The sequence below is a fragment of the Sturnus vulgaris genome, chromosome 11, assembly GCF_052056855.1.
Source record: "Sturnus vulgaris isolate bStuVul1 chromosome 11, bStuVul1.hap1, whole genome shotgun sequence".
NCBI lineage: Eukaryota > Metazoa > Chordata > Aves > Passeriformes > Sturnidae > Sturnus > Sturnus vulgaris.
The window spans coordinates 6,246,104-6,272,500 of record NC_142253.1 but is presented as its reverse complement, the minus strand read 5'-3'; the positions used below and the strand labels follow the sequence as shown (position 1 = coordinate 6,272,500).

The window sequence follows — 26,397 nt, the reverse complement described above, 5'->3', positions numbered from 1 at the left end:
CTCGGGCAGGTGCCTGCGGCTCACCTCGTGCTTCCAGCCGGGGTCTTCCCTCTCCCGGTGGCCGACTCGTTCCTCCCTGAGCCGCCTGTCTGGTGACCTCTCCCTCCTCCGGTCGGAGGACTTGGCCCTTCGGTCGAGGGAGTTCTCTCTTCTCCGCTCAGGGGACCTCCTGGGCTCCGTCAGCCTCTCCAGCGACCGCCGCCGGCGGCCGGGCGACCGCTCCCTGCGCCTCTCAGGAGAGAGCTCTCTCCTCCTCTCCAGTCGCTCCCGCCTCTCCAAAGTGTTGTCAGCACTCCTTGTCCCTTCCCTGCGCTTTTCGGGAGACCTCCTCTTCTGCCCGTTCACCACCGCCCTCTCTGGCTGCCTCTCGTGCCTCCTCTCCGGCGACCTCTCCGTCCTCCTGCCCGGCACGTGGTCGTTGGTTTTAGAAGTCCCATTCCAAGTGTGGTGTTCATTGGGATGTCTGCTAAACTCTCTGCTGCCTTTTAGGTCTCTAACGTAAGTCCGCTTGTCCCCATGTTGTGATGATTTGTGAAGGTCTGGTGGATAACTGGACTCCGATGATGGGTGCTGCCGTCGGTCGGATGGCGCGGGTTTCATTTCCGATACATTTTGTGAACCTGTGGCGGGACTGTTCCTGTCACTGCTGGGGTCTGAAAGAAAATAACAGCAAAGGGTTTGGTATTGATGCCTTCCGTGCTGCTGTGACACCACTTAGCACTCTTCAGACTTCATTAGTGACAAAAACAAACAACTGTTAAAGCAGTCAGCGAAGGCTAACCGAAGCTTTTGTTAATTTAACTGTGAACAACGAGAGTTACAGGTTAGTACTGGTGCTGCTCTGATCTTAGTCATGTTTTGGTCCAAGCTGATCTCATCTTTATGCTCTTCTGGGCATGGGGCACTTTACATTTTTCCCCAAGCCCAATTCATAATGTTTCGGTTATACTACATTCTTTCCAGTGGAAGAAAAACACTGTATGTTCAGGTTGTTGGCTGCTTTTTTTTTAATAGCTTCCAATAGAGGGCCTTTAGGAAACAATTTTTGTCTTTTAAGACATTATAAAGAACTGCCTTCCAGGTGTGGGAGGCCTTGGTTCAAATAGCAGAAAATGTACAGAATTGATTATTAAGTTTTCACCTTGTAAAATAACATTTTGAAGGTGTGAGAATTAGACTGTAATCATGCCATTTCCATTTCATTTAAGGCATAGCTTAATCTCACGTAGTTCTACCATGTTATGTAAAGGGTAGATTTCTTCCTAGGGTAGATTTTGGTTTTGCCACAATGATTCAAACAACGATGACAGTAGTTATGATTTTTTCATATCAAAGCAATGGAAAGATACTGTAATATGCAGGATGGCTTTGATTCAAATCTAATCTCCAGTTCATTATTTTTCATGTACTATTTGAGGTAAAATACAGCTGATCTGCCTCTGCAAGACAAACTGCAAAGCAGAAGTAGAAAAAGAACATCCAAACTAAACCCCAGCCCTGGGCTGCAGCTGAGCTACCATTACTGCCGTCATTTGTAACGGATGTTTATGAATGATTCATTACAAACATGAAAAACATTAAAGTAGCTGCGCTGCCTTAATGCAAGTGCTGCTTTTATTTGCTTATTGTTTTCTCTCTTGAAGTAACTCCTTCGTGGCAGCTTGGCTGGCATTAGCCACTTCCTTACACTCGCACTCAAACGCCCACCTTGAGGTGGAATGCCCTGATGGCAACGACTGAAAACCCTCACAAACACTTCTGGGGATGGATTTTTTTTCCCCCTCTTTTCCTCCTTTTTGCCTTCCCTCCCACCAAGCTAAATGCTCTACATTCCTCCTGCCATCATGCCAAGTGTCTCCCATTTGATGGCACTTCCACTCCTGAGCTTGGGAAGGTCACTTTGTGCATGGGCTGTGATTTTTGTGAATTCCAAGTGAAGCCCATGTTGCAACTCACACGTGGGCAGTTCTGCTCTATCAGCACTCTCGGGCCCCAGCTGGGGATGGGACCACGCTGCCTTTCTGTGGCTGTAAGCACGTGGCTTGTGGCAACCTGTCTATCACACAAGGTACAAGCGAGGTTCAAACACGTCCTGTGGTGTGTGTGTACTTACAATTTGGGGGACGCAGGGTGTTCGGGATGAATTGCTGTACATATAGAATATAGCGAAGCAGAAAAGCAATGTGAGGGAATTAGGCCACAGCACAAAAACACCTAATATTGATTTTAGCTACAAACCGTAGTTTGATTATGGCCCATAAGGTAGAAGCAAGACTCCCCGAGCTTGTCATTTCTCATACATGCAGCGATATTAGGAGGTATCATCGCTGAGGAAGGAAGAGCCCAGCACCAAGAAAAGTAAGAGAAAGAGAAAGAGAAAAGTAGAAAATTTAGATTCCCTATAATAAAGATGAAAGAAAGAAAAATCTTCATATTTTATCTTAGAATAAAGAAAGTTTATTTTTCCAGTCAGATTGTCTAGGCTTCACCCAAATATAAGGCTGCAAAGACAGCAGTTGTTATTATTGTGACATAAAGAGACATCTAAGAGGTGATTCAATAACCCAGACAACGAGAGCATCCATTCTAAAAGACAGCTGGAACAGCGACACAGAATGTCATAGAAAAAACATTAACAATCAAACAACAACGAAAAATAAAGTCCACCAGAGACCACAACATTAAAAATAAGTACAAAACTCATTACAAAAATATACAGCCTCATAGAGAAGCACGTTCCAATCAAGTCAGAAAAATATTGGAACTTAACATTATTAGAGGAACCATTTGCGACTGCAGCGAACAGAACAAAGAGAGAAAGGAGTCCCAAATGTTACAAGGATATTCTTTACAGTAGTGCAACCCCTGTATATTAAATCCTTGCTTGGAGAACGAACGTTTAGTAGTTAGCATTAGCCAAAAAAAAAATTGGTGATGGATTTCCATCCTCAGTGCAACAGACATATGCTTTGAGAAGTGAAGCACTTAATTTACAGGGTATTTATGCAGTCTAGCATATGATACAGTACTGTACATCCAAAGGAGTATAGGAAAAGACAAAAGTAGAAAGAACATTACAGAATTTCAGTGCCATCATTGAACCTTCTGGTGTGCTATTTATATTACAGAAGTGTAAACCCACAACTTCCCTTCCATATCGTTAAACACTTCAATTGTTTGTTGGTTATACTCTGAATTGGTCATTTTAAGTTAAATAATGAGCAGACTGAGCAGAAACTCTCAACCATAGTACAGGACATGAAAATGAAATTTAGTTCATAAATTGTGCAGAAGGGTTTTGTTTCTGGTGTTAGGGCATGGAGAGAATGATAAACACAGAACTTACTGACACAGAAATAACCCAAATACGGGGAGGAAAGTATAAAGGACATCCCTTCAATCATCAGTTTCTATAGAAACCTCAAAGACCTTTGGTTGGGAGTAGCCCTCCATCGAGGGCACAATATTTGACAATTATCTCAAATAAATAAGACATAATTATAATATTAAATAGTGTGCTAAGTTAAGCCACCCAGCAATCCAACCTCCAGGAGAAGAAAAGGAAATCTAATGCAATTCTTAGTAAGAAACGAGGACTGACTGTTTCCCCCAAGACAGACACGAGAACACCTTTTCATAACCTCCTCACCTTTTCAGACCTTACAAATTAACTAGTTGAAACCAGCAGACTGTTTAAGGGGGGAGAAAAGGGCTCAGGAGGCCAAATCAATATATTTTTGCAGTAAAGCTTTTTTTTTTCCCCTTCTTTTTCTCAAATAACTTTATAAATATTTACATAAATATTAAGGAAAGGCAAAAATCTCATAAGCCATCTTGGCATTCATGTCTATGGATACGGACAAGAACTAAGAGAAAAACCTAACAAAAAAAAATAAATCACTGCTTCAGAATAGCAACTCGGGATCCCAGTTTTTGCATTGATTAGAAGAAGAGACCTATGTGAAACAACAATTCAGCCGCTGAGAAACAGTTTGGCACAGTTCAATGACATTCCTTTTTTGGCTGGACAAGACAATAAGGTTTGCTTTGTTTTGTTTTGCTTTCCTCTCTGATCACCAAAAAATACTGCTATGATGATCTTGCCTTACACTGCGCCCCAAGTCCATGGAAGCAAGCAAAGGATGAAATGTGTAGAAAATTCAGCACAAGCGAGGCAATTATATGTTGCAAAGGTTGGTAAGACACTGGTGAGAAAGGAAAATAAAAAAGAATTCCCGCTTCAGATCTTGAGACAAATATTCATGGAGTGATGCCAGGGAAGAAAGGAATGTTTTCATAGTTTGACCCACCATATTCTGGGACAGAGCCATCTCCACGTTTCAGAAACAGGCGGACCTTGCGGCCACCATTTTTAATCAGTTCGATGGCCCGAGCGTGCTTCATGTTCTTGGTCGTTTCTCCATTGATCTCTAAGATTTCATCACCAATCTGCCAAGGTAATAAAGAGACTCTGATTAGAAACAAGTCCCAACGAGGGAGCACACACCACAAGACAGTGGCCATAGCAAAGCTGGAGCAACTATGCATCAGGTGAAGCTAAACATGCCCAACTCCTTCCAGTGACCTCCACAGTGCCCAGTGTGCAGCAGTGAACAACGGAGAAAGCTTGAGGTACCAAAATATTTCACTGCTGTTCTGCAAAATCACATTGCAATTACTGTATTGCTCAACAGTGAGTGCAGTGTTAGAATTGGTGCTATTTTATTTAATTTTGTTTATTTGCAAAGTCTTCAGTAAAAGCAGTTGCTTGTTTCACAGTCTGCTCCAACCACGATGTTCACAGAAGTTTTTCAGGTCTGTTTCTAACTTGGATATAGATTCCTACTATGAATCAGCAAAGCTGATTCTGTAAATATAATCATTTATCAGGAGAACAAAACAGGGCTTGGAAGAGTTCGTCAAAACTGACTTTCACAGGACAGCACTGATTTTGCATCATATTTTCATCAGCAAAAATCTTGGACCCATAGATCTACTCCCAGCACAAGAATTTTGAAAATGCCCTTCACATGACATATCTGGAGACAATGAAGTATGTGGGACAGTTATAATGCATTCTCTAACAGAGGTCCAAGAAGTACATAAAACCAAATTATTTTTTCAAATTATTTTGTGAAATTCTTTTTCAGTAGGCATTTTATAACATATGCCCTGGTTATAATGCTTGTCATTTAGCTGATATGTGAAGTTAACAATTAATGTTAATCAGAACCTACATTATAATTTTGTACCCCATGGCCATAGACATATTCTGTCCCCTCCCTGCCCACTAGCAGGCAAAGACTGTGGCTGTTCCATTTTCACTGCCACATGTATGCCCCTTAGGCTCTAAACAATAGATCATGTACTAGAGTTTGGAAAGCAGAGTGTTGGAAGAAGGGGGTGAAGTCTTCCACTGAACACACACCGCTAGAGACTGCGTACCAAGAGTGACAGATGCCATCAGCAGAAGTAAACAGGAACCACTTTCAGTTCACATTTAATTTAGCTGGCACAGCAGAGGGGAGAGGCGGGGAGGTCAGAAAGGTGGTTTTAAAGTGATTTTGTGCCTACCCTCATTTTCCCACATCTCTCAGCAGGCCCATCCTCAGCGAGCCGCAGCACGTACAGATCCATGTTGTACTCGCGGCCACCTCGCAGGCTGAAGCCAAACCCTTTGGCTCCTCTTTCCAGCTCAACAGTGTAAAAGTCTTGGTCCTGCTGGAGAGAAGACAACAAACATCCAAATGAATACAAAGTCAAATACTGCTCTGCCCTCGTGTTGGAATTATTCAACCAATGTTTTGTTAGCAATCATTAAAAATGGAAAATCAGTTGAATTTTCACACACAGAACAGGATTTGCTGCTTGCTCAGACCTCACTCTGCAGTTTGGAGTTCTGGTGGTTTATGAAGGGCTGTTGGAATCAGTGGGCTTGGCCATGTCCTGGGGTGCATTTTTGGGCACCCCTGTTACACACAGCACCTTCTGTGCCCAGGGCAGGTGGGGATATTTTGGGAAGGTGGTTAAAGGTTCTACCAACCAGGGAAGGCAAGGACAACCTCCCTTCTAGTGCCAGCCTTAGTGCAGTGCCTGATGGCACCTGGGGTGAGCCTGTGCCATGGTGCTGGCTTTCCATGTTGTTACCACATCATTTATTACTTTGCAAGAAGCTCAGAAGCCTTTGCATTGTTTTTCTCAAATGCTATTATGGGGATGTTTTGAAGTCCCTAATGGAAGATGTTACTTCTAGGATGGCCAGTGGCAAGGAAAGTTAACAGTGAGATAGATAATCTCTCTAATAAGATGCCCTCTCTAGCTGGAACACTCCAGCTATTGCCCCTTATTAAGTTTTCCTCTTTTTTATTCTCTGAATTTACCATTTGCACACAACAATACTTTCTGGAGAAGTCCCTCAAAATAGACAATTCAATAAACAAACACATACATTATTACTGCCCTAAAAATGTCAGCTCTTTTTTTCATTATTTTTACTCCCTCAAAGCCTTGATGAGAATGTGTTGGAAATGTTTCTCAGCTGAAACAACAGCAACACATATTAAGAAACTAATCAGCAAATTCCTCTTTCTTTTCAGCAGAGTGAGGGAGAGCAGCTTCTCAGTAGGAATTTTCAAGGGAAATATTTAAACACAGCCCTCAAGCAGATTGGAAACAACAGTCTGTGGTAAGCAAAACAATTAAACAGGTACTACTTACCTGTGCTGCTTGGGGTGGTTTGAAATCAAACTGGGATTCCTGCTTTGGTTTGGTGTTGTTCCTGCTGTAATGAATGAGAGGGAGAGAGGAAAAATACAGCTCATGGGATGTGAAAGTGATGAAGAAGTAACTGAAGAGAGAGCACGTCAAGATGCCCTCCTCAAGGAAAACAATCTGACCTGGTCTCCTGTGGTATTTGCTGAGGAGTATGTGTGGTTGTGATTGTAGCAATTTTTTCTGCATTGGTCAATAAAGTAGCATTGGAGGATTCTGCAAAATAGATTTTGTTTTTATTATGAGGGAAGACCATTGGCTATTCACTGAAAGAAAAAGAGTTTTGCAAAAGCATTTCACTCAAAAGCATCATTACATTGTTTTTATAGAACTGGAGATGGGATCAAATTTCTTAATTCCCCAAATTAATATAGTAAGTACGCATATGAAACTGTACACTCAAGTGGAAAATGAAAAAAAAAATTTAATTAGGAAATCTGAACCCCTGACTATTAGACACATTCATGAAGACTCACTTGTAGATTGAACAATGTTTTGTCTATTGTCTAAAGACATGAATTCCAATAAATTAAGTCTCTAAATATTGTAGGTTGGGTGGATTAATTTTATAGTAATATAGCTATTCCAGGTATTATAAGTTTATCAGTCCTTTCTCCATCAGAAACTACAATCTCCAGTAGAACTGAGATGTGGCTCTTATCCAGTACTCACAAGATGACACTGAGTGTGGCTAAACCCCAAACTTACTGAAATCCTTCTCTGAAATACAACCCACTGCTGCCTCAGCCCTGGAAGCAGGAACGTGGAGCCACCTGTACCAAATCCATCAATAACTGTGGGTAGCACTTAAAAAGGGTGCACTGAGAGAATACAGGGAGCCCGAGTAACTTCTAAGCATAATTTCTGCCATGGTAAAGGGCTCTCAGCTCAACATCAGCCTGTGCAAATTGCAGATTTCTTTAGGCATGGAAGGAGGGGCTCCAAGGAGAGGTCTTGTCCCCTGCTTCCCACAATTGAGATGGAAGCAACTGAAAAGTAACTACACAGATATCCCTCACAGTATGGCAGGATAAAATATTCCCCTTGTCATTCTGGAGCTGCATCACAGACTTCAGCAGGACCAGAGTTAACCCCAAACTCACTTAAAATTCTGCCTAAAATTAAGGTCATGTCAATGCCATAAGCTGAATATTAGCAACACAGACCCAGAACTCTTCTGTATTGAACTCTACGTATTTCCAGAACTATATATTGTACCAATACTGAACTGATATTAGTACTGAAGAGTTTCAAATGCTGAACTGCACCAGAAGCCAACAGCTTCTGAAAACATCCTTCCTCTACCATGAGAGTTAGACTTCAGAGGAAGTCTCAGTGATACTCCATGTACCTTGATGGTGCTTAACCACACAAAATGTTCAACAGTTATATTGGTTGCACTTGGAGAATGATGGGCAGAGTCAGCAGAAACACCCACTCATCAGATATGGCATTCCCAGACAAAGCCACTGCAGTGGCAGGCACCTGCTCCTTTCAGAACAGCTCTGTACACAGGAAACTTCCTCTTTGTGTCCATACCCATTGCATCCAGGAAAGAACCACAGACTGCAAGTAACTGCAAAATGCTGACCATGATCTACCTTTCAAGACCAAAATCTAAACAGAATACAAAACCACTAATACAACAGTGGCAAAAACTGGGTCTCCAATATAAAATTACAAGGTCTTCTACCTTGCCCTTGTTTGCCTCTCAAGCTACAGGCAGCCACTAATTCATTTTACTGGCTATGGAGAAATTTGCCATTGTTAAACAGAGGCCAGATGTAATACAAAATTGCAGCAATGGGAGGGTATTTTGCCTGAATTAAGATGTGGTGGTCATGGGCTTACTTGGTCCTGGGAGTTTAATTTACCTCCTGGATTTATATTAATTCTGGAGAAGGGGAAGATTTCCTTTCTGCATGTCAAGGGAAATTCAGGAAAAAGGGACAGAGAAAAAGAAGAGCCACTTAAACAGATGGGTGCAACAAGAACACAGCTCCTTTGCCTGCAGTGCTGTGCCCAAGTTAACATGCCCAAACCCTCAGCATATGGAGCTGAAACATCTTCCAGACCAGAGCTGGCTTGTGTCCAGTGGCTCAGAGAGCAGGAGAGGCTCCTGGGTCTGCCTGCACCTCCCAGTGTGGGCATGACCAAACCACACCCTTGTGACGATGTGCCACTGACAGCTGGCTTGTGTAAGGAGGAGATGTCCCTATGTGTAGTTACACTGTTGGGGCTTAAGAAATAATTCTGTTTATTTTGTAAAGACGCCTTGATGTTAAAATCTGTCTCCTACATAAGAAAGCCCCAAAACACATTTAAGTGTTCTGTATTCATCCAGAACAAAAGCCTCTGAAATCCTCCATAAATGTTTGGAGATCAGATGAAGATGGGCTTCAAAGAGAATGCAAGATTCCTACCCTTTAGTAGGTCACACTAATAATACCAAGCAGAGGAACAACACATCTTTGGTACAGATGTATCTTCACACCACTGTGCTGCGTCTATCTTTAGCCCACCCTCTCCCACGAGTCAGGAGTTGTGCATAATTTTGCCAGTGTTTTAGACACTGCTTGAGGACACATGCCAGCCACCATGCAAAACTGGGACAGAATATAGGAGAAATTGTCTTTAGTACAATTATAATTGCGTGTTCTAAACCCTACATATTTCATTGATTCCTTGCCCTGTTCTGCCCTAAAACTCTCAGTCACCAATGACATGCCTAATCTAAGCTTGTCCTGTTCCAGCATTCTGTATCCTTGAATCTGCTGGAAGTTGTGGTAAAGCATCATCATTTCATTGCAAATACAATCCTGCAGTCATCTGTGGCAATTAACTTGTGCAAGACTTATTATAAAGCAAAAACTCTTGGTGTTTTTAATAATGTTAGAAGAGATTAGCAGTGTGAGTTTATTGTGAGTCTTGTGATGCACCTCAGCTTTGTGTTTATCTGACGAGTGGCTTCTGATTTATGCTCCCCCCTCCTTGAAGCACATAGACCATTTATATTTGCCAAAAAAGCACTCAAAAACGAACAAAAGAAAACAACAAATCAAGAAAAGCATACAAAGACATCAAAAAGAAAACAACACAGACCAATTTCTTGTATATCATGGGGTTTTAGAGTAAACCTCTCAGAGATTTTGAGTGTTGAGTCTTACTGTCTTTTGGAAAATAATGCAGGTAATACTATGCAAAGTTGGAATCTGACTTGGAATTTCAAAGTGACATTAAATAAAAAGACTTAAAGCCTGAATTGCTATGAAAGCAGAGTTGATTTCTTCCCTAAAGAACACATCTTGTCCAGGAATACGTGATGTCAATCACAGGTACATGTTTCCCTAACCTAAGCAATTTACATGATATTTGGGACACAAAATTGCAAGAGCAAGACTGGCTCAGCATTTATGCCAGGAGGTTATATTCTTAAAAAATTCTTAAAAAATTCTTAAATCATTCAGAAGTTGCTTATTTCTCAGATGGTTTAGTTTTTTTAGAAAATAAGCCCTTTATTTATTTAAAGATGCACCTTCCTTTTTATCAGATACCAAAATACAGGTAATGAACAATTCTTTTCTCAGTTTATTCCTCCAAAACAGGCATGCACAGGCCAGCTCAGATGTTAGCTGGATTCACAGCCATTTTATTATTCGTGAATATCCTATTTTCTCCAAACAGCAGAGGATTATATACCATTTGACCTGGTACCCACTAGACAGTAGGAAAATAAAGCTTTTGTGCAAAACAGATCACCCTAAACATAAATAATTTATAACCAGATCATTTCTCATCCTGGTCTGTAGGGAGCAGTGTGGAAAGGTTTCTGCCCAACAAGCTCTCATTTTGAACCCATCTATGGCAGAGAAGCACAATAAACAAAGAAAATACTTAGAATTTAGAGCCACAGCAATTTTAGTTCTCCTGCAGATACTTTACCAGGTTTTTGATCAGTTCCTATCTGGGGATCAAGCTAGGGATTAATTTAATGGAACTGATATATATATAAAACAGATCCTTATTTTTATTAAATACTTAGGTGATCTGAAATCAGCACCAAGTGTCAACTTCTTATTAGGGAACCTGCACCTTCCCTCTCATCTGAAACAGTGAGATCCTGTCTAGGGTAACTTTTAAAATGCAGCTTCAGAACCATCACCATTTAAGCAGTCATTTCAAAATCTACTGAGCTTCTTCCCAAAGCAACTTACCCAGAATAAAAGTAAATCTGCTTTTAAAACAGCTTAAAACATTTCAAAGTGTTTATCTCTTTCTGTGATCTCTTTACTCTATGGCCTACTTGTTGTCTGTACAAAGCTTCAGGAATCCCACATACTAACAAGTGATTCCCAAATATTCTAAAGCTGCATTATTAAGCTAAGAATCAAATCAAAGTGTATTGAGAGATCCATCAAATTTATGGAAGACCATTTTAAGTAGATACATGGAGAGCCATATTCTTTTTTTAAACACTGAATCAGCACCTCCCTGCTAAAAACCAACCATCTCTACAAAAGAGAAACAACAAATAAAGCTATGGGAAGACTCACAACCTCCCTGACTGCCACCTCCCGAAGCGGGAGCGGAAATCGAGCCCTCCATGGCTCTGCAGCTCCGAGTGACAGAAAAAGCCCGGGGAACAGAACCGAGAGGAGGGTCAGGTAAGGGAGCAGGGAACAGATACTTTACCATCTCCTGGAATGATGCGCAGGGTGACGGTGTTTCCCGCTTCCTTAATGAGGTTGACGATGTCTGAATGCGACTTGTTGGTGATGGAGCACCCATTGACGGCCAAGATCCGGTCCCCTACTTTCAGCTTTCCACAGCGGTCTGCGGGGCTCCCTTCAATTATCCGACCTATTTTGTGAGGCATGGCCACACATGCATTTCCCGCTTTTGTATTGGTTTGGGGGTTGTTTTTGTTTTGGTTTGGTTTTGGTTTTTTTTTTTTTTTTTTTTAATTGTTTACGTATGTGGGAATATGGTGAAGGGGAAAAGGAAAAAAAGGGTTGAAAAGGGAAAGAGAAGGTTAAGGGTTAATTAATTAATGCATCAAGCAAAAGTTATTATAGGATAGCTTTGCTGCCAGTGTTCAAAACATTGGCAATCAACTAGCTGAGTGCACAACACTTCTTCCACAAAAAGATGTTTTGTTAATCCCTCAAAACTCTCCCCAAGTGGATTTCTGTTAATAAATGGTGCAATTTTTGTTGACAACTGCACTTAGCAGCTCCATCATAACCCAAATCTGATTTTCTTTTTGAAGAAAATAATTGAAACTGTTTGTAGAAAACTCAACTTTTCTCCTCCAAGATTACATCAGTGTCAGCCTCTCCAGTCCTTCTCTAAGCCGACTGCTGTTCGAGCTTCTGCCAATGTTTTGTTCTTTCTCAATTTAGAAAGATAAAATCCTTCTAGGCCTAGGAGGGAGTGTGGCTCCCTTTCTACCACACAGACCCACTCTATCAGCGCTGCAGGGGAAGCAACATGAAACGATTTTCTTCCATTGTGAATAAAGGTACTACCAGGGAAGGCACAGGACCACTACAGATGGGCCAAGACTGACAAAGGTAACCTGTTTGGTGCTGGCACCCACCTCAGCCTCTACTAACCCTTCCTCTTTTATGATCTTAGATGGCAACAGGTGGGAACAAAGAAGGAATAAGGTTCTCCTCAGTCAAATACCTCTAAAACCACACACAAAACCATTGAGATGTCTGACACACAGAGCGAGAGCACTTTAGGATGAATGTGTTCTGGAGATAAAATTCTCCTCCTGTTCCATGCAGTTGTTTTGTTTCAAAAAAAAAAAAAGGGTTTTCCATAACATGCAGAATTGGAACATGGGGGATACACAGCATTAATCAGATAAATCCAGTGAGCTTTTATACAGCTCCTTGATGTGGGCAAGAGGCCTTGGGACACACAGCACATGGTTAAAGCCATGACACAGAGTGGTCATCTCACACTTTTCATCCACAATACATTCACCCTCAAGATGCACTTCCCCATCTCTGCTGTAGTCTTTATTCATTAGTAGTTTTAGAGATACACACACACGACAACACTAGAAAGACCATAAAGAAGAAAAGGCTAAGACAAGGATATGTGAGGTTGGAAAGATGCGATGAAAACTGGCAGAAAGTGTTAATATTAGTGACAAACATAAGGGAGATTTTTTTTATTTTTAATTTTACCATGATGTTAGAAATTTTCTCTTTCTGGTAATACAAAACTTCATTCAGCTTGTAGGCTGTTTTGAGGATATGAGTTTCTACTCTTTCCAAGCCACTAAACACAGATGAGAGAGCCTACACCAAAGTGACCAAGGTGGGTTTTAGAACCAGTTTGGCCCATCTCTAAATACTACCCATGAAAGAAAAAAACTACAAAGCAGGTCCAGAGCAAGCACCAGACAGCAGAGGGAACACATCTCATGCGGAGTGTTAGGAAAAAAACTGAATATACTTGAAAAAATTAAAGGAAAAACAGTCACAGATCAACAGATCTCCTTGGGAGCCCCTGCACAGAAAACTTCCAGTTAGCAAGAATTTTGGACTAAAGCAAACACAACTTTTTACAACCTCAGGTCAAGGTTTCTCTGCAGAGAAGAGTTACAGCATAGTCTTCATACAGTAGAAGTTATTTACACACGTTTGCAAATCTGTTCAGAGGATAAAAGCACACCCTCTATTCTAGACTGTTCAGTTTAATGTTTTGCATTACACCACTGTGTTCTGGCACCAAAACACCTATCTTGGAAGAGCAGTTTCCAGCAGCAGGGACAGTGTGAGAGAGCCTAGAACTGGAGAACTGACAGAACTCAATGCACTGGTTTTATACTACATATTCCCCCCTTGAAATCTCTGCTGCCAGACTGCCCAGAACAGTGCTAGAAACGGCTGCTCTACATCAATGCCAGCAAAGGAGGTGGTGCTCCCCTGATGTATTACTAAGGGCAATGGTAAGAAATGTCAGAAAATAAAGCCTGAGAGAACGAGGCAAAGGCTCCTTCTTGCACCTGTGTGCCCCAGGAGCACTCAAGCTGCACAGGGAGCCTGCAGTGCATTTTCTCTGCAAACCACAGCACTGCTGTGGGAGGTGAAGATGGCCAAGGCAGGGCTCTGCCCTTCCTTTCCCTCCACCCCTATCATGTGCCACAGACTAAGGGAGCACCTTCCTTTACAAAGTACGAGTGGATGTTGCCTCTGGCCTCCTTTTGGAGGAGATGGAAAGGGAAGAAAATTGTATCTCTGATGGGTTTCCTCCTTGCAATGACTCTCCTGCTTGAGAACGGGCATATTGCAAAACCCACTTATGTACATCTCCTCTGCAGCAACCCCTGGAAATGGGTGTCTGCCTAGCAGAAAGACTCTCTTCAGACAGAAACCATGACCACCTCTATAAGGTTAGGATATTATGTGTGACATAGCTTAAACTTTATTTCTTCCTGCTCTTAAGAAATGCATTTGGGAAGAGGTGAAATGGGCAAAAGAAGCATCCTGTTCTTTTAATGGTATTCCCCATTTTGTCTCACCAGCAAGCAGTATTAATTAAAACTTTCCAGCTACCAGCATGCTCACAACATAATGATGATCAGAATAACCCTGATTGCCAAGGAGAAGTTAATCATTTTAAGCATTACTGCTTTTAAATCATCTGGCTTGATTCCACCATCACGAGACATATTTCATTCCACCTGCTACATTTCTGCACTGGCAAACAGCATCACTGGGAGGATCCCCAGCTGCTCCTCTGAGAGCAAACCCCAGAGAGGCTCTCCCAGAAAGTAAGCATCAGGAACTGCCATTGGTGGCGTTTTAGCTCTTCAGGTTGGGATTTCTTATTCCGCTTTTCTCGACTCAGCGCCGAACAGAAACCCAGGAGGCAAACACCTACCGAGCCTTCACCTCTGATTACGCTATTAATTACTTAAATCGGGGCGCGCTCACGACTCTTAATTAAACAGATCCCCACTCTCCCCCTCGGTCTGCAAACCTCTCGTGTGGCTCGAGGCGCAGCCAAAAGCCCGCAGCACTCACCGAACGTCGTCCCCGCCTCGGGCCTGCTCACCGACGAGACGATGACGAAGCCGAAGCCCTCGTTCTCGCCGCGGCGGATCTCCACGTCGTAGGGCTGCACCACGGTGCTGACCACGCCGCTGCCGCCGCCGCCGCCGCTGCCGATGCCGCTGGTGCTGCCGCTGCCCGAGCTGACCGTGTTGAGCGAGTTCTGGCTGCCCTGCGGCGTCCGCTTCTCCTCCGTCAGAGAGGCCGGCTGGTTGCTGCTGTGGTGGGAGGAGGCCGGGGATGGCACTTCATTCTCCGCCTTGGGAACTGGGGAGGGGAGAAAAACGGCTGCTGGAGCGGGCTGCACCACGATAGTGCTTGGGAACAGCTGTCTGCTGGTGCAGCAATGTATTTGAATAATTTATACCAGGTGCACCAGCCCGGTGCGACAGCCATTTTTAGCTCTTTTCCAGTATGGAGAGTGATTCCTTGAGGAGCTGTAACAGAGGCTACACACAGAGTTAAGGGGAATAAAATGGGTATTTATTGAGAGGCCTACGAAAGGCCTACAAAAGCCACACCCTAGCAGTATGAGTGCTACAGTTGTGACCCCTGCCTGGATGGCTCCAAGATGGAAGCAAAGGAGGGGTTGGTCACAAAATCTTTCACTTTCATAGGTTTTGGTTCATTTTCATGAACCCACCCTCCACGTTTCCACGTTGTTTGTGCTTAGGGCCTGAAGTTTGGAGAAACTGCCCTTGAGTTCTTAACTAGAATAGGACTGTTTTGTCTTCATCACCCTAGCACATCAGAAAAGCACATCCAGGGAGAATAGGAAAACTTAAAACTAAAGGCATCAAGAGGCTTACAGCTGGTCTGTGGGACAGAAAGGGTTAATGAATAAGGGTTATTTCTCAAAGGTATTCTATCAAGGCCGTTGGCCTGGAGACCAAGAAGAGAAGAAAGAGAAAGAGAAAAGCGGGAAAGAAAACCTGGAGCTGGGAAAAGTATTTTTAGAAAAGTCTTGTGGAAAACAGAAGTGGTGATGGTTTTACACCAATCAACGTTATGTTGATCTATTGTAACCAATGAATAAAGTGTAAACTTTGTAGATGGTACAAAAGACAGCTGGTTGTTGTAATAAATGGGATATTAGCCTTCTGAAATGTAGTGTGCCCCTCTGCATGTCGTGCCCACCTCAACAGCGACATTTCAGCTGTTTTTATCAAACACTCTGGAATTTGTCAAGGCTACTGAAACATAAATTGTGCTAAATTGGAAAAGAAGAAGCTGAAAAACAGAGTACCAAGATAAAGCTGAAAAGCAGAATACCAAGATGGCATGAACCAAGATAAAGGTGGGTGGTGAAGCACTGGTAACCAATCATATTTCCTGCAAGGTGTGTGCAGAGTGTGTGGACAAGACAGAGACACCAATCAAGTAATGCATGACCACGTGGACAGTAGTTTTAGAATGTATAAGTAGGGTATAAGGTAAACAATAAAGTGGCTTCTGCTTAATCACATTGGTTATTTGTTCAGAAGTCCTTGCTCCTGCATACTGAGAAAAGGGTAAAAGAAAATCACCTGTGTTAGTCTATCCATCACAGCATGGATGGATGGATAGATGGATGGATAGATGGATGGATAGATAGATAGATGAATGCTTTCAAATGTCACCACCAATAGCTCTGCCCAGTGGTGGCACTGCCCACATGTGCTCACCCTTTCCTGTGTGTGGTCACTCAGCCAAAGCCATCCACTGTCAAACTGCAGCCTGGTTAAATCAGTGCAGTACTGTGTGCTTGGATGCTCTGTGGCATTTCAAACCTGGATTACATTAGTTCAAGGGTTCCTCCTCTAGCTATTGCATCCCCACTTCAGTTATACATGTAAACCATATGTACGTTGTACATATATATGCACAAGCCACAAGGAGAAGCAGTAATATCTCACAACAACACATTTTGTGTAGTTTTAAACTGAAAGTTATCAATTAGTGCACTGTTTGCCTTTGATTAATGGGATCTTTAGTAATAAAAACCTCTCAACATGAGCAAAACAACTTGTGAACCAAATGTTTCTGGATAGAAGAACTAGCAACTATCATCTGTACAGTCTGGTATAGACATTAAACATTGTTAATATTAATGTTAAACAAGTGTTTAACAGCAACTGAAGTTGCAAGGGGTATTAGTTTAAAATCTAATCAGCTACCACAAGGCTTGAAGAAATCTCAAAAAAATTGCTTAGTCCAGACTCCGCCTGAGTGAGGGCCAACTATACCTAATATCAGTCCTGACAGATGTTTGTCTAATCAGCTGTTAAATATCTCCCCAGGCAATCTATTGGTTGCAATATCTGACTTAAATCTTCCCTGCTGCTACATAAGGCTATTATTTCTAGTGCTATCTAACAGGCATATGGAGAACATATTATTCCCTTCCTCTTTGCAGCAGCCTCTTATATTCTTGGGGAGTTTAATTCCTCCTCCCCCTCCTCGGCTTTCAGCTAAAGAATCCAAATTTGTTCAATATTTCCTTTCAGACCATGTTTTCTAGAGCTCTCCCTATTTTCCCTGGTCTTCTGGACTCCCTCCAGTTGGGCTCTCTCCAACTTAAATATGTCTTTCTTGAAGTGCTGGACCATATTGCACTAAGCCATCATCTGTTGGGAAATTATGAGAGTTCCCCCTTGCCTACATCCCTTCACAGTCTTTTTCTTCACCTGAGCCAACCTCAGCAGAAAGCTCATGGCCCACAATAGCTTCCACTTCTTGTTGCTCAGTCTGTTCTCTTCAGCCCATTTGTGCAGCTGAGAGCAGCATATTGCACTTGTCCTTGCTGAATGGCTGCCTGTGCTAATCAGGTCACTTCTCCAATTTGGTGAATCAAAATTAAGTTGAAGATCTTAAAAGCATCAGCAAGAAAATGGATGGCAAACAAAATCTAAACCTGTAAAATCATGATGTGAAAAAAAGGACTTTAAAATATCCTTGGATAGAAGTCCTGTCTGCGCTTATATACTCAAAAGTATATACTAAATATATAGTATTCTTCATATTAAGAATATAGGTACATAAAATCCCCCCTCCATGAATCTCAGGACAGAGAGTACTCATTTTATTAACAACCTTTTTCTACTGGCATACAGATGACAGGAGGAACAAGGGACCAAAATTCAGGAACAGCCTTCTGTACAAAGTTATGCTGAAATTTAAAAGCCTGCAAATATAAGGTGAAAGAAAGGATTCTGAATAATTTATCCTAGAGTAAGTGTCCACATTTGCAATGATTCAGAAATAGCTCTATCTGCAGTAACATGCTTCTGAATGAAATACCAAGAGAAATCTCATGCATCTAAATCTTTCATGGTAGTTTCCAGCCTGGAGCCTGTAAAACTGCATAGAAAATCTACACACAAAACAATACCAAAATTCAGCTGCCCTTTCCCTTCCTCCCAATGCTCTTCTAAAGCTTCTTTCACACCAGACCTTGGTCAGGAATTAAAGAGAGGCTGTCAGAAGAGAGACATAATCTGATGTTTAATCCACATTGGGAAGAAGGAAAAAAAAAGATACATGAACATTTATTATTGTGCAGAAGGAGTTCAGGCCTGGATAAGAACACAGAGATATTTTAGAGGTACTCTTCTAGTCCTAACTTCCACTGAGGACCTAATTTCCAACCTGAATGTTATTTTGATTCTCTCTAAGATCAAAGTACCTCACTGCCTATTTATCTGATGATGACTAAACTTAAAAAGCTACATAATATCCTTTATTTTTTGAATGAGTTAAAGCAAATCCCACACCTGAGTTCCTAAAGGGACTCAAGGGGACCAGCAGCACTCAAAAGTTATTCTCCAATATTAAACATAAGGCCACATGTTATTGAGAAAGCTCATGCTTGTGTCTTCATTTTCTCTGCTCTCATGACATTTTTCAATCGCTTATCTGGGAGCCAAAATGGTACCAGGCAGTGTCACTTCTCTTTGCATCTTTATCTTTCTGCCAGCTTTTTTTTTGTTCATTTAGATCCTACACTTGTGCAGCGTGTGCACAATGCCCAGCATAACTCAGCACACAGAAAACTCTCTAGACCTGTGCAACCTGGTCTAGTGGAAGGTGTCTCTGCCCATGGCAGAAGGGCTGGAAATGGATAATCTTTAAGGGCCCTTTCAGCCCAAATCATTCTATGATTCTGTGACAACAAACACACACACCCAGGCCCACCAGAACCAACAATGTTTATGGTTTCCCATCCTGAGGGCACTTGACTACATCCCTGAGCCTGGGACAGCAGCCACCACACATCAGAGCCCTCTATCCCAGTTTAAGGGTGACTGTCACTCAGTTTAAAGGTGACTATGCACATTTATTTTGGGAATTATATAGAAAACACAAGCAGTCGACCACAGTGTCTGTTTGCTGTATAAGTCAAACTAAAAATTATATGTTGAAACGGAACAGTTCCCCATTTTATCAGAAACCTTATGAAGACTGGGAAGGCCAACTGAGAGAGTCTTGACTGGAAAAAATATACTTGAAACATTTAATCAGGAACAAAAAAGACTAAAAACAGGCAAAAGAGGAAAAATAACAGTACATCCCTTGAGTTCTCCCAGCACTAGAAGAAGCTTTTTTTCCCCTTAGACCATTTTCTGAACAGATGGGATCCTGGCAAGAAAATCTACCCCTGCGGGGTGCTCCTGCAGCCTACCTGTGTAAACCACTTTGCGCCTGACGGTCAGATTGACGTGACCTTGCTTGGCTGCCTGTTGCATGAGCTGGACCACGAGCTGGTGTGATTTCCCCACCACGGGTGTCCCATCCACACAGATCAGCTCATCGCCCGATCGCAGGCGGCCGTCGGCGTCAGCAGCACCCAGCGGTACAATGTGACCGATGTAGATCTGAGGAATTGGCACAGAAAGGACAGGGATAAATGAGAAGCAGCTCAGCAGCCAGCTGGGAGCACTCGTGGTTAGACCCGATTTAGTGGGGACATGAAATTGTTGACAAATGTCTGCTGGTCAGGATAGTCGCTCCTGTGAAAGCGGTTCTGTGTGAATACAGCACATTGTGAAATTGTAATAAATTGACATCTTGTTTCTTTAGGCAGTCCATTCACTCTAAGGATAGACAGCCTTGGGAAATGTGTTCAACCAGACAGTGACCAGACAGGAAGATGGTTAAAAGCACTGAGGGTCTTGTCAGGGAAGCTGAGATTGAGTTACCCTTTCAGCTGCCTGCAGGGTTTACAAGCTCTGCACCACACGCTTGCCCACCAACTCAGTCTTGGTTTATCTACAGTGAGTTCTGTGGAGTTACCCTAACATGAGACAAATTCATGGTCTCTCTTCTCATAAATGAGTAAAATAATTTTGGCAGGGAAAAACATGGAAATTCATGCTGCCACTATCTAGCTGTGACCTGTGCAGCATGGAAAGGAAAGGATGACACCTCCCACAGGCAGTGGATTTATGGTAAAGAAATCAACTGAATTCAAGGAGAGAACTGAGCATTCTAGGATCTGAGAACCTGACATCTAAGATCAAAGTACTTGCAAACATGACCAGGACATCTTGTCCTCAGTGTCCAAGGACCTATGTGTTTTCATTTGGTTTACCATTAAAGTAGAAGGAGAAGCCAAACTCATTTCAGTTATGGAGTTGTGGGGTTATTTTGGAGGGAGAGTGGGGAGATGCAGGCTATGTATAGTCCACTATTTTAGCAGTGATGCTACAACACAGTTCTGCACATCCGTACATTCTACTGCTGTGCTTCTGAAAGATGTCACAAACTAAAACGTGATACTCACAGGTTCTCCAGGCTCATTTCCACCTAGAATCCTAAATCCAAACCCGGTTTCCTTTCTCCATAGAAAGATATCCTGCTCTTGATAATCTGGAACTGAAGGGAAAGAAGAAAAACTATCATTTTAAATCAAAATACCACACCTTTTTACCTAAATCAGAACTACTCAGAGGTACATAAAAGGATGTGCTGTGCAATTTTAACCTTTAAATGAGGTGGGCTTGGAGACCACCTCATTTTTACATAAAAATAGAGACATAACTGTCAACATTTATAGTTTAAAATATTAAAGGAAAATTATTTAAATAACTATTAAAAGTTATACAGTGGTTTCTACTTTCTAAGTATCTAATTGTGACTTGCCCTTTATTTATCCCTATATTTCCTTCTGTCAATATTAGCATCATTACCCAGTGCAAGAGCTTCTTCCAAACCATCAATAAGTAAGTGTGTACAGCAGAGAATTACTCTGCCAGAAACAATACAGCTGCCTCCTCTTTCATGGGAGACAGAACATCCACTTGTTATGACTTCTACTGTTTAATTAACTTCCCAAGCATAGTTTGCTATCTATCTACCAACTCTGCTTTAAATAACTACGGGACAGATCCCCACTTGGTGTAAATCAGAAGGGCTCCACTCAAAACAGTGCAGCTCTCCTGACTCTCACTTGATTGTGTGCAGGCTCTGCAAAAACACTGAAGAGATAAAACTAGCTGGGAACATAAAAAAGCCCAACCTCACCTACTCATTAGTATGGAACACCAGCAAGGTTTTAACAATGAATATTACATACAGTGAAGTACTAACCTTGAAGCGCTGTTGAACAGCAATGTTTTATATTAACTTACTCATGCTTGCTTTCATCCCTTTTTAAAAAATGCATAACTAATTGCTAACATTATGTCATATCAGAAGACAACTTCAGGTTCATTTAATATTTATTGGATAGTATCTGTAACATTGACTAATTTTGTAATGATCCCCTCCCAAAATTTATAATTAATGATAATAAAAAGCTGTTGCTTTACCAGTCAGCTGCCTATAACTTCAGCAAAGAAACCAAAGTACATAGTTCAGGAATCCAATTTAAATAAGTGCCTACTGAGACACAGGATGCAGCACATTTAATGAAACATCATCTAGCTTTCTGTATCTATGAACAGGTTGTTTTCCATTGGCATCAGTGAATATCAGATTGAGCTCTAATTGGATTTTACATTGTCTGTGCTTATTGTGCAAAAATTTGGGTCTGCTCTAATGCTTGTCAGTTTTAAGACTTTTGGTTACCTCTGAAGGTCTCTCTTCAATGAGCTAAAACATAATATGAATTAAGAACTGGGAATACTAAAAATTAAACGAATAGGTGAATGGCAAGGTACAGATGTCTGCTTCGACATTTTCATTTAAGCTGGCTTTACAGATAATATTTTTACATTTTAATTACCTGCAATTATAAGCTAAGCTTAACACCCGTGCCCTTACTGAATTAGAGGGTGATTTTTGTGCAGACACAATTACAGAGCACTGGGGTGATGAACACTCTGGGTGCCTGTGTGGCTCATCTCATCTCCTCCGGCTGAAGGCAGCTCGCCATGCACAGACGTGCAGCACAACAGAACCCAGACAATGAATTAATTGCTGTTTGTCACTGCCTTCAGCAAGGGGAGTGTGACAAGCAGGCACAGTCAGGAGAGCCTCTCAGCCCTTTGCAGGCTGTTTTGGCACAGGCTGGCCCCAAACAATTAACAGTGTGTGTTGGAGCTGTCAGAGGTAAAGCGGCTTCTGCAGAGAACTCCGGTGTGGCCCCGCGTCCTCGGCATCTCTCAGCACCTTCCCATTTGTCACCCCTCCAGTCCCACTGAACGACACCGTATGGCCCTGGTTTGGGTCCCAGCTACACAATTAACACTGCTGGAGGGAACAGCAGGCCAGGCTGCACCAGCTGTGTCAGACCAAAGCAACAAAAAAAGACAAGTCTGCCCCCAAAGAAGCCAATTCTTTCACATGGCGCGCCTCCCACTGGAAGGATTTCAGCGAGGTGGAACACAGATACAACAGATATACAGACAACACCTTTACACAGAATGAGTACAAAGCTCCTTTTACCACCTTTTGCAGCAGCTCTGCAGAGCAGTGATTCACTGCCACAGCCCAGAACACCCATCCACCCCCGAGCTTCAGAGGTGAGACCCTCTGAGGTTCCATACTGGAGAATTATTTTAGGTTCTCCCATTATTCAGTTGCATTTCAGAGGAGCCATTTTCCTTACTCAAAGGGAACATGGTCCTACTGAAACTTTGTTGAAAATTAATGAAAAATGGCCTCTAGGAGTCATTCATTGCAACCCTGCACCTTGACTGATCTCAAGCACGTCTGTCTCTGATAAAACATGTATGTAGCCCAAATGGGTAAACTTTAACAGCAGTCTGCTTATCCCAAATTAAACCAGACCATTTAGAGAGCAGTGCAAAAGTGGTAAGAAGAGTTCTGGGAATGGCAGGAAAGGTGTGTGATGCAGCCCTGTGGATGAACCATGTGGGCAAAGTCATGAAGGAAACAGGAACACGACAGCCCCTGGCCACCCACGCCATCCAGCCAGGACAGCAAAGCCAGACCTTGCCCCTCGGTGGCCAAACCTGGCATGTGGCCCTGCCAGACTCCCTTGGTGATGAAGAGCCCCCCCACAGACACCAGCACAAGACATCACAAGACACAGATACATTCTCAGCACAGTCTTACATTCTCCAAAACTCGTGGAATTGATTTCTCTCTCTCTCTCACCCTTGCTCAGTCCAGTTGCAGGTGAAGGTGACATAGCTGTAATATTAATTTTACAATTTTGCAAAGCTTAATGTATCTGCTTTCTTGTTAGTTCATTTAATTAATTGTGAATTTATGGGTCATGTTAGGTTTGCATGCACAATTTGTTAAGGTTATAGCTACTATGGATTATGACATACTAAATTTCACATCCCTGTGCACATGTGGATATAAAATACACACATATGAATCTACATATTTATGCACATGCATGCAGGTATATTTAAAAAAACCTTTTTTCTCCTTAGAGGAAAAATTTCTGTGAGAACACCTTAAATCTACTTTTCTGCAAAAAACCTTTCAACTTCATGACATTAGTTTTCCAAATGGAAATATCTTTGCCTAATGTTAAAAGAAATTCTAAATACATGGTGATGAACAATGAACACAATTACAGATCATTTAAATCAAACTTTACGTAAACTTTAACATGTTATATAAAATAAAAATCTGCCTAGTGTAACATCAGTTTCAACATAAGATGGATTCAAGAATGATCAGTATGAGTTTACTTTAGTCACTGGCTCATTTGAGGCAGCAGCACTTTCAGTGATTCACAGCTTGGCAAAGCACAAAATGTTTAAGGCCCAGATTCAGCAAAGAATATGAGGACAAGTCTGAAATTGGGAGTGGACAGTCTCACTGAAGCTGATGGAGAGTTCCAGAGTTGAAAAGTCCTGCAATTTAGCCATAAATCTCATAAGGTTCTTTTTGCAAGAAATCCATTTTCTAAACTATCTCACTGCAGAAGAATTCAATTTTTTGGGGTCTTTTCCCTTTAACCAACCCTTTGTGGTAGCATGGAAAGCTTTTGAAAGATGGCTTCAGCAGGAGCTCTTGGCAAGATGAACAAGCTCACAAGCTGGGAGTGCCATGGTCCCTTTTAGCAACACATTCTGCAAGGGCATGGATACCTCTGTGTGCCCAAGAGTGTCACTGCAACTGTCTACTATTAATGCAGTAAAAGGACATAACCCTACCAAAGGGCTTTTACTAAACATCCTCTTTCAAATCAGTCTCACCAAACGGTGGATGCAACTTCAGGTGAGTGTTCTTCTTTTCTATTTTAAGGGAAAAGTATCTAATGTTTGTGTTATTGTGCAAATATTTTCAGTTCTGTGTAACTGCCGATGAGCGAACACGCTAGGGTCAAGACTTGTTTGTATTATTTAATTAGATTTGGGGAGAGAAAAATCCTCCCAAACAAATTGTGTGCCGGAAAATAAAATTCAAATATTAATGATAATTTCGAATATTTTAAAAGCTTTAAAAATTCTCTATCGTGTTCTGCTTTACTTTTAATTAAATGCTTAAGCCCTTCAAAGGGATTCATTAACACATCTGCAATTCAGATTAATTCATTTTGTCACTGCTGTTTTGACAGATGGCCATATGTAGGATACAGTATTTTGCAAAGCAATCAGGCCACATCAGAAAAATTTGACAACAGATTGTGTTAATCTTTAAGGAAGTTTAATAATACATTGAAAAGTAAAAAGCATATTATAAAAATAAATTTCAATAAAACAGTGTGAGGTTTCTGAATTGTGGCTCTCTGCTAAGCCATTCAATTGTTTCTCTCTCTGAGTGCTCTTCAAGTGTGTCATTCCTGGATCTTGGAACTGCTTCAGCTTTCAAACCTTAAGGGTTTGTCCTTCTCTCTGAATCATGTACACAACTCCCACGAGCAGCAATGAGTTACCCATAACGAGGAGCTCAGGCAGCTAAAGCTCAGCACCAGCAAAGAGTGCATTTGTTACCACCACCAAATGCTCTGTTTTCACATCCTCACAAAGCCAGCAATTCTCAAATGTCTTAATCCAGCGAAGACTGGTGACTCTGGGCCAGCCTGCAGGCCCAGCATCTGAGCTCAGCCTTAGCCTTAAAGCATACCTTTGAGTTTACAGCTTGAAAATAAGCTTGCTTGGACCTGACCCCAAACACTCAGCACCTTGCAGGGCTGATCTGCTCACCCTGGGGAGCTCCACATGGAGAAACTTTAAGCCCCATTTGTGGAATAAAGTTCCAGTTCTAATCTGCTTCCCCTAGCCAGAGCCCAGAAACAGTGATGGAGCCTTTGCTTAGCTTTGCCTTATTAATTCTAGCTTAAGTTATTTTTAGGTTTTTTTTCTTCCCTAAACAAGCAATGTCTGTGGCTCTCCCCCACAGAATAGGAGCACTTTCTGATATGAAGATTCAATGGGTAAATCATAAAAACACATGCTTTTACACAATTATGGCTTAGCTGGTGCTTTTCAACCTAATTGTGCTCTGCCAATGACTTCAGTGAGACAGGTCGCATAAGGCAAATGCAGTCTTTTTAAATGGAATACTGATCCAAAGACAACTCAAGTAGAGGAAGAATGAATTTTATAAATTCTGAAAATTCAAAATGTTGCCTTTGCTTTCTGCATCTACATTCTTATTATTAATGTAAGTAACAGTGGGATGCATTCCCGAGAAAAAGGCAGTAGGTATTCATTACAGATTCAGTACTTCTTAGAAATATCTTGAAGAATAGCAATTCATATATTGAACAAAACCTCTTTACAATATTATTTTTAGATTAAAAAAAAGATCTGTCTGGGCTGGAGCTAATGAATTCATCTTCTTGTGTCAACCGCACTTGAAAAATTGCACTATGCTCTTTTTATGCTCAACAATTTCAAAAATGGGACAAAATAAAACACTTAGGATGATTTAATGCTCTAAAATTCTGTCCTTTTTAAATTTATCATATTCTTCAACACAATGGCTTGTTGCTGTTTTTTAGTCCACTTGTTGAGGATTCAAAACCGTGTCTCTCAAAAGAACATTTCATAACCCTTTTCAGGCTTTTTAAAATTGGAGGCCAGCAATTAACAGAGGGCAAGCCCTGGCCTGAGGGGCAGAAGAGCTGTGCTGGGGCTGCTCAGGTGGTGGAACCTTCTAGAACCCACCAAATTGCCTGGTTACTGGATGTGTCAGCCACCCT

At 41.8% G+C, this 26,397-nt stretch overlaps 1 protein-coding gene across 27 annotated transcripts in view; it reads right to left on the bottom strand.

The window, feature by feature from the left end:
* Positions 1-26,397, bottom strand: part of MAGI1 (membrane associated guanylate kinase, WW and PDZ domain containing 1) — a 329,749-nt gene that overhangs the window by 256 nt on the left and 303,096 nt on the right. For 10 of the 27 annotated variants that reach the window (XM_088171296.1, XM_088171308.1, XM_088171297.1 and 7 more), the window contains 11 exons: positions 23,343-23,420; positions 20,605-20,696; positions 19,504-19,696; positions 14,817-15,110; positions 11,464-11,667; positions 6,897-6,987; positions 6,718-6,781; positions 5,575-5,721; positions 4,311-4,449; positions 2,239-2,327; positions 1-653 (listed from right to left, as the gene is read on the bottom strand). The exon at positions 1-653 is cut by the window's left edge and continues 256 nt beyond it. In XM_088171296.1, coding sequence (XP_088027422.1) covers positions 597-653; positions 2,239-2,327; positions 4,311-4,449; positions 5,575-5,721; positions 6,718-6,781; positions 6,897-6,987; positions 11,464-11,667; positions 14,817-15,110; positions 19,504-19,696; positions 20,605-20,696; positions 23,343-23,420 — 1,448 coding nt within the window. In that variant the 3' untranslated portion in view covers positions 1-596. Of the gene's footprint in view, positions 654-2,238; positions 2,328-4,107; positions 4,450-5,574; positions 5,722-6,717; positions 6,782-6,896; positions 6,988-11,463; positions 11,668-14,816; positions 15,111-19,503; positions 19,697-20,604; positions 20,697-23,342; positions 23,421-26,397 lie in introns of those variants that run through there. The other 17 variants (XM_088171298.1, XM_088171301.1, XM_088171317.1 and 14 more) reach the window with 10 other exon arrangements.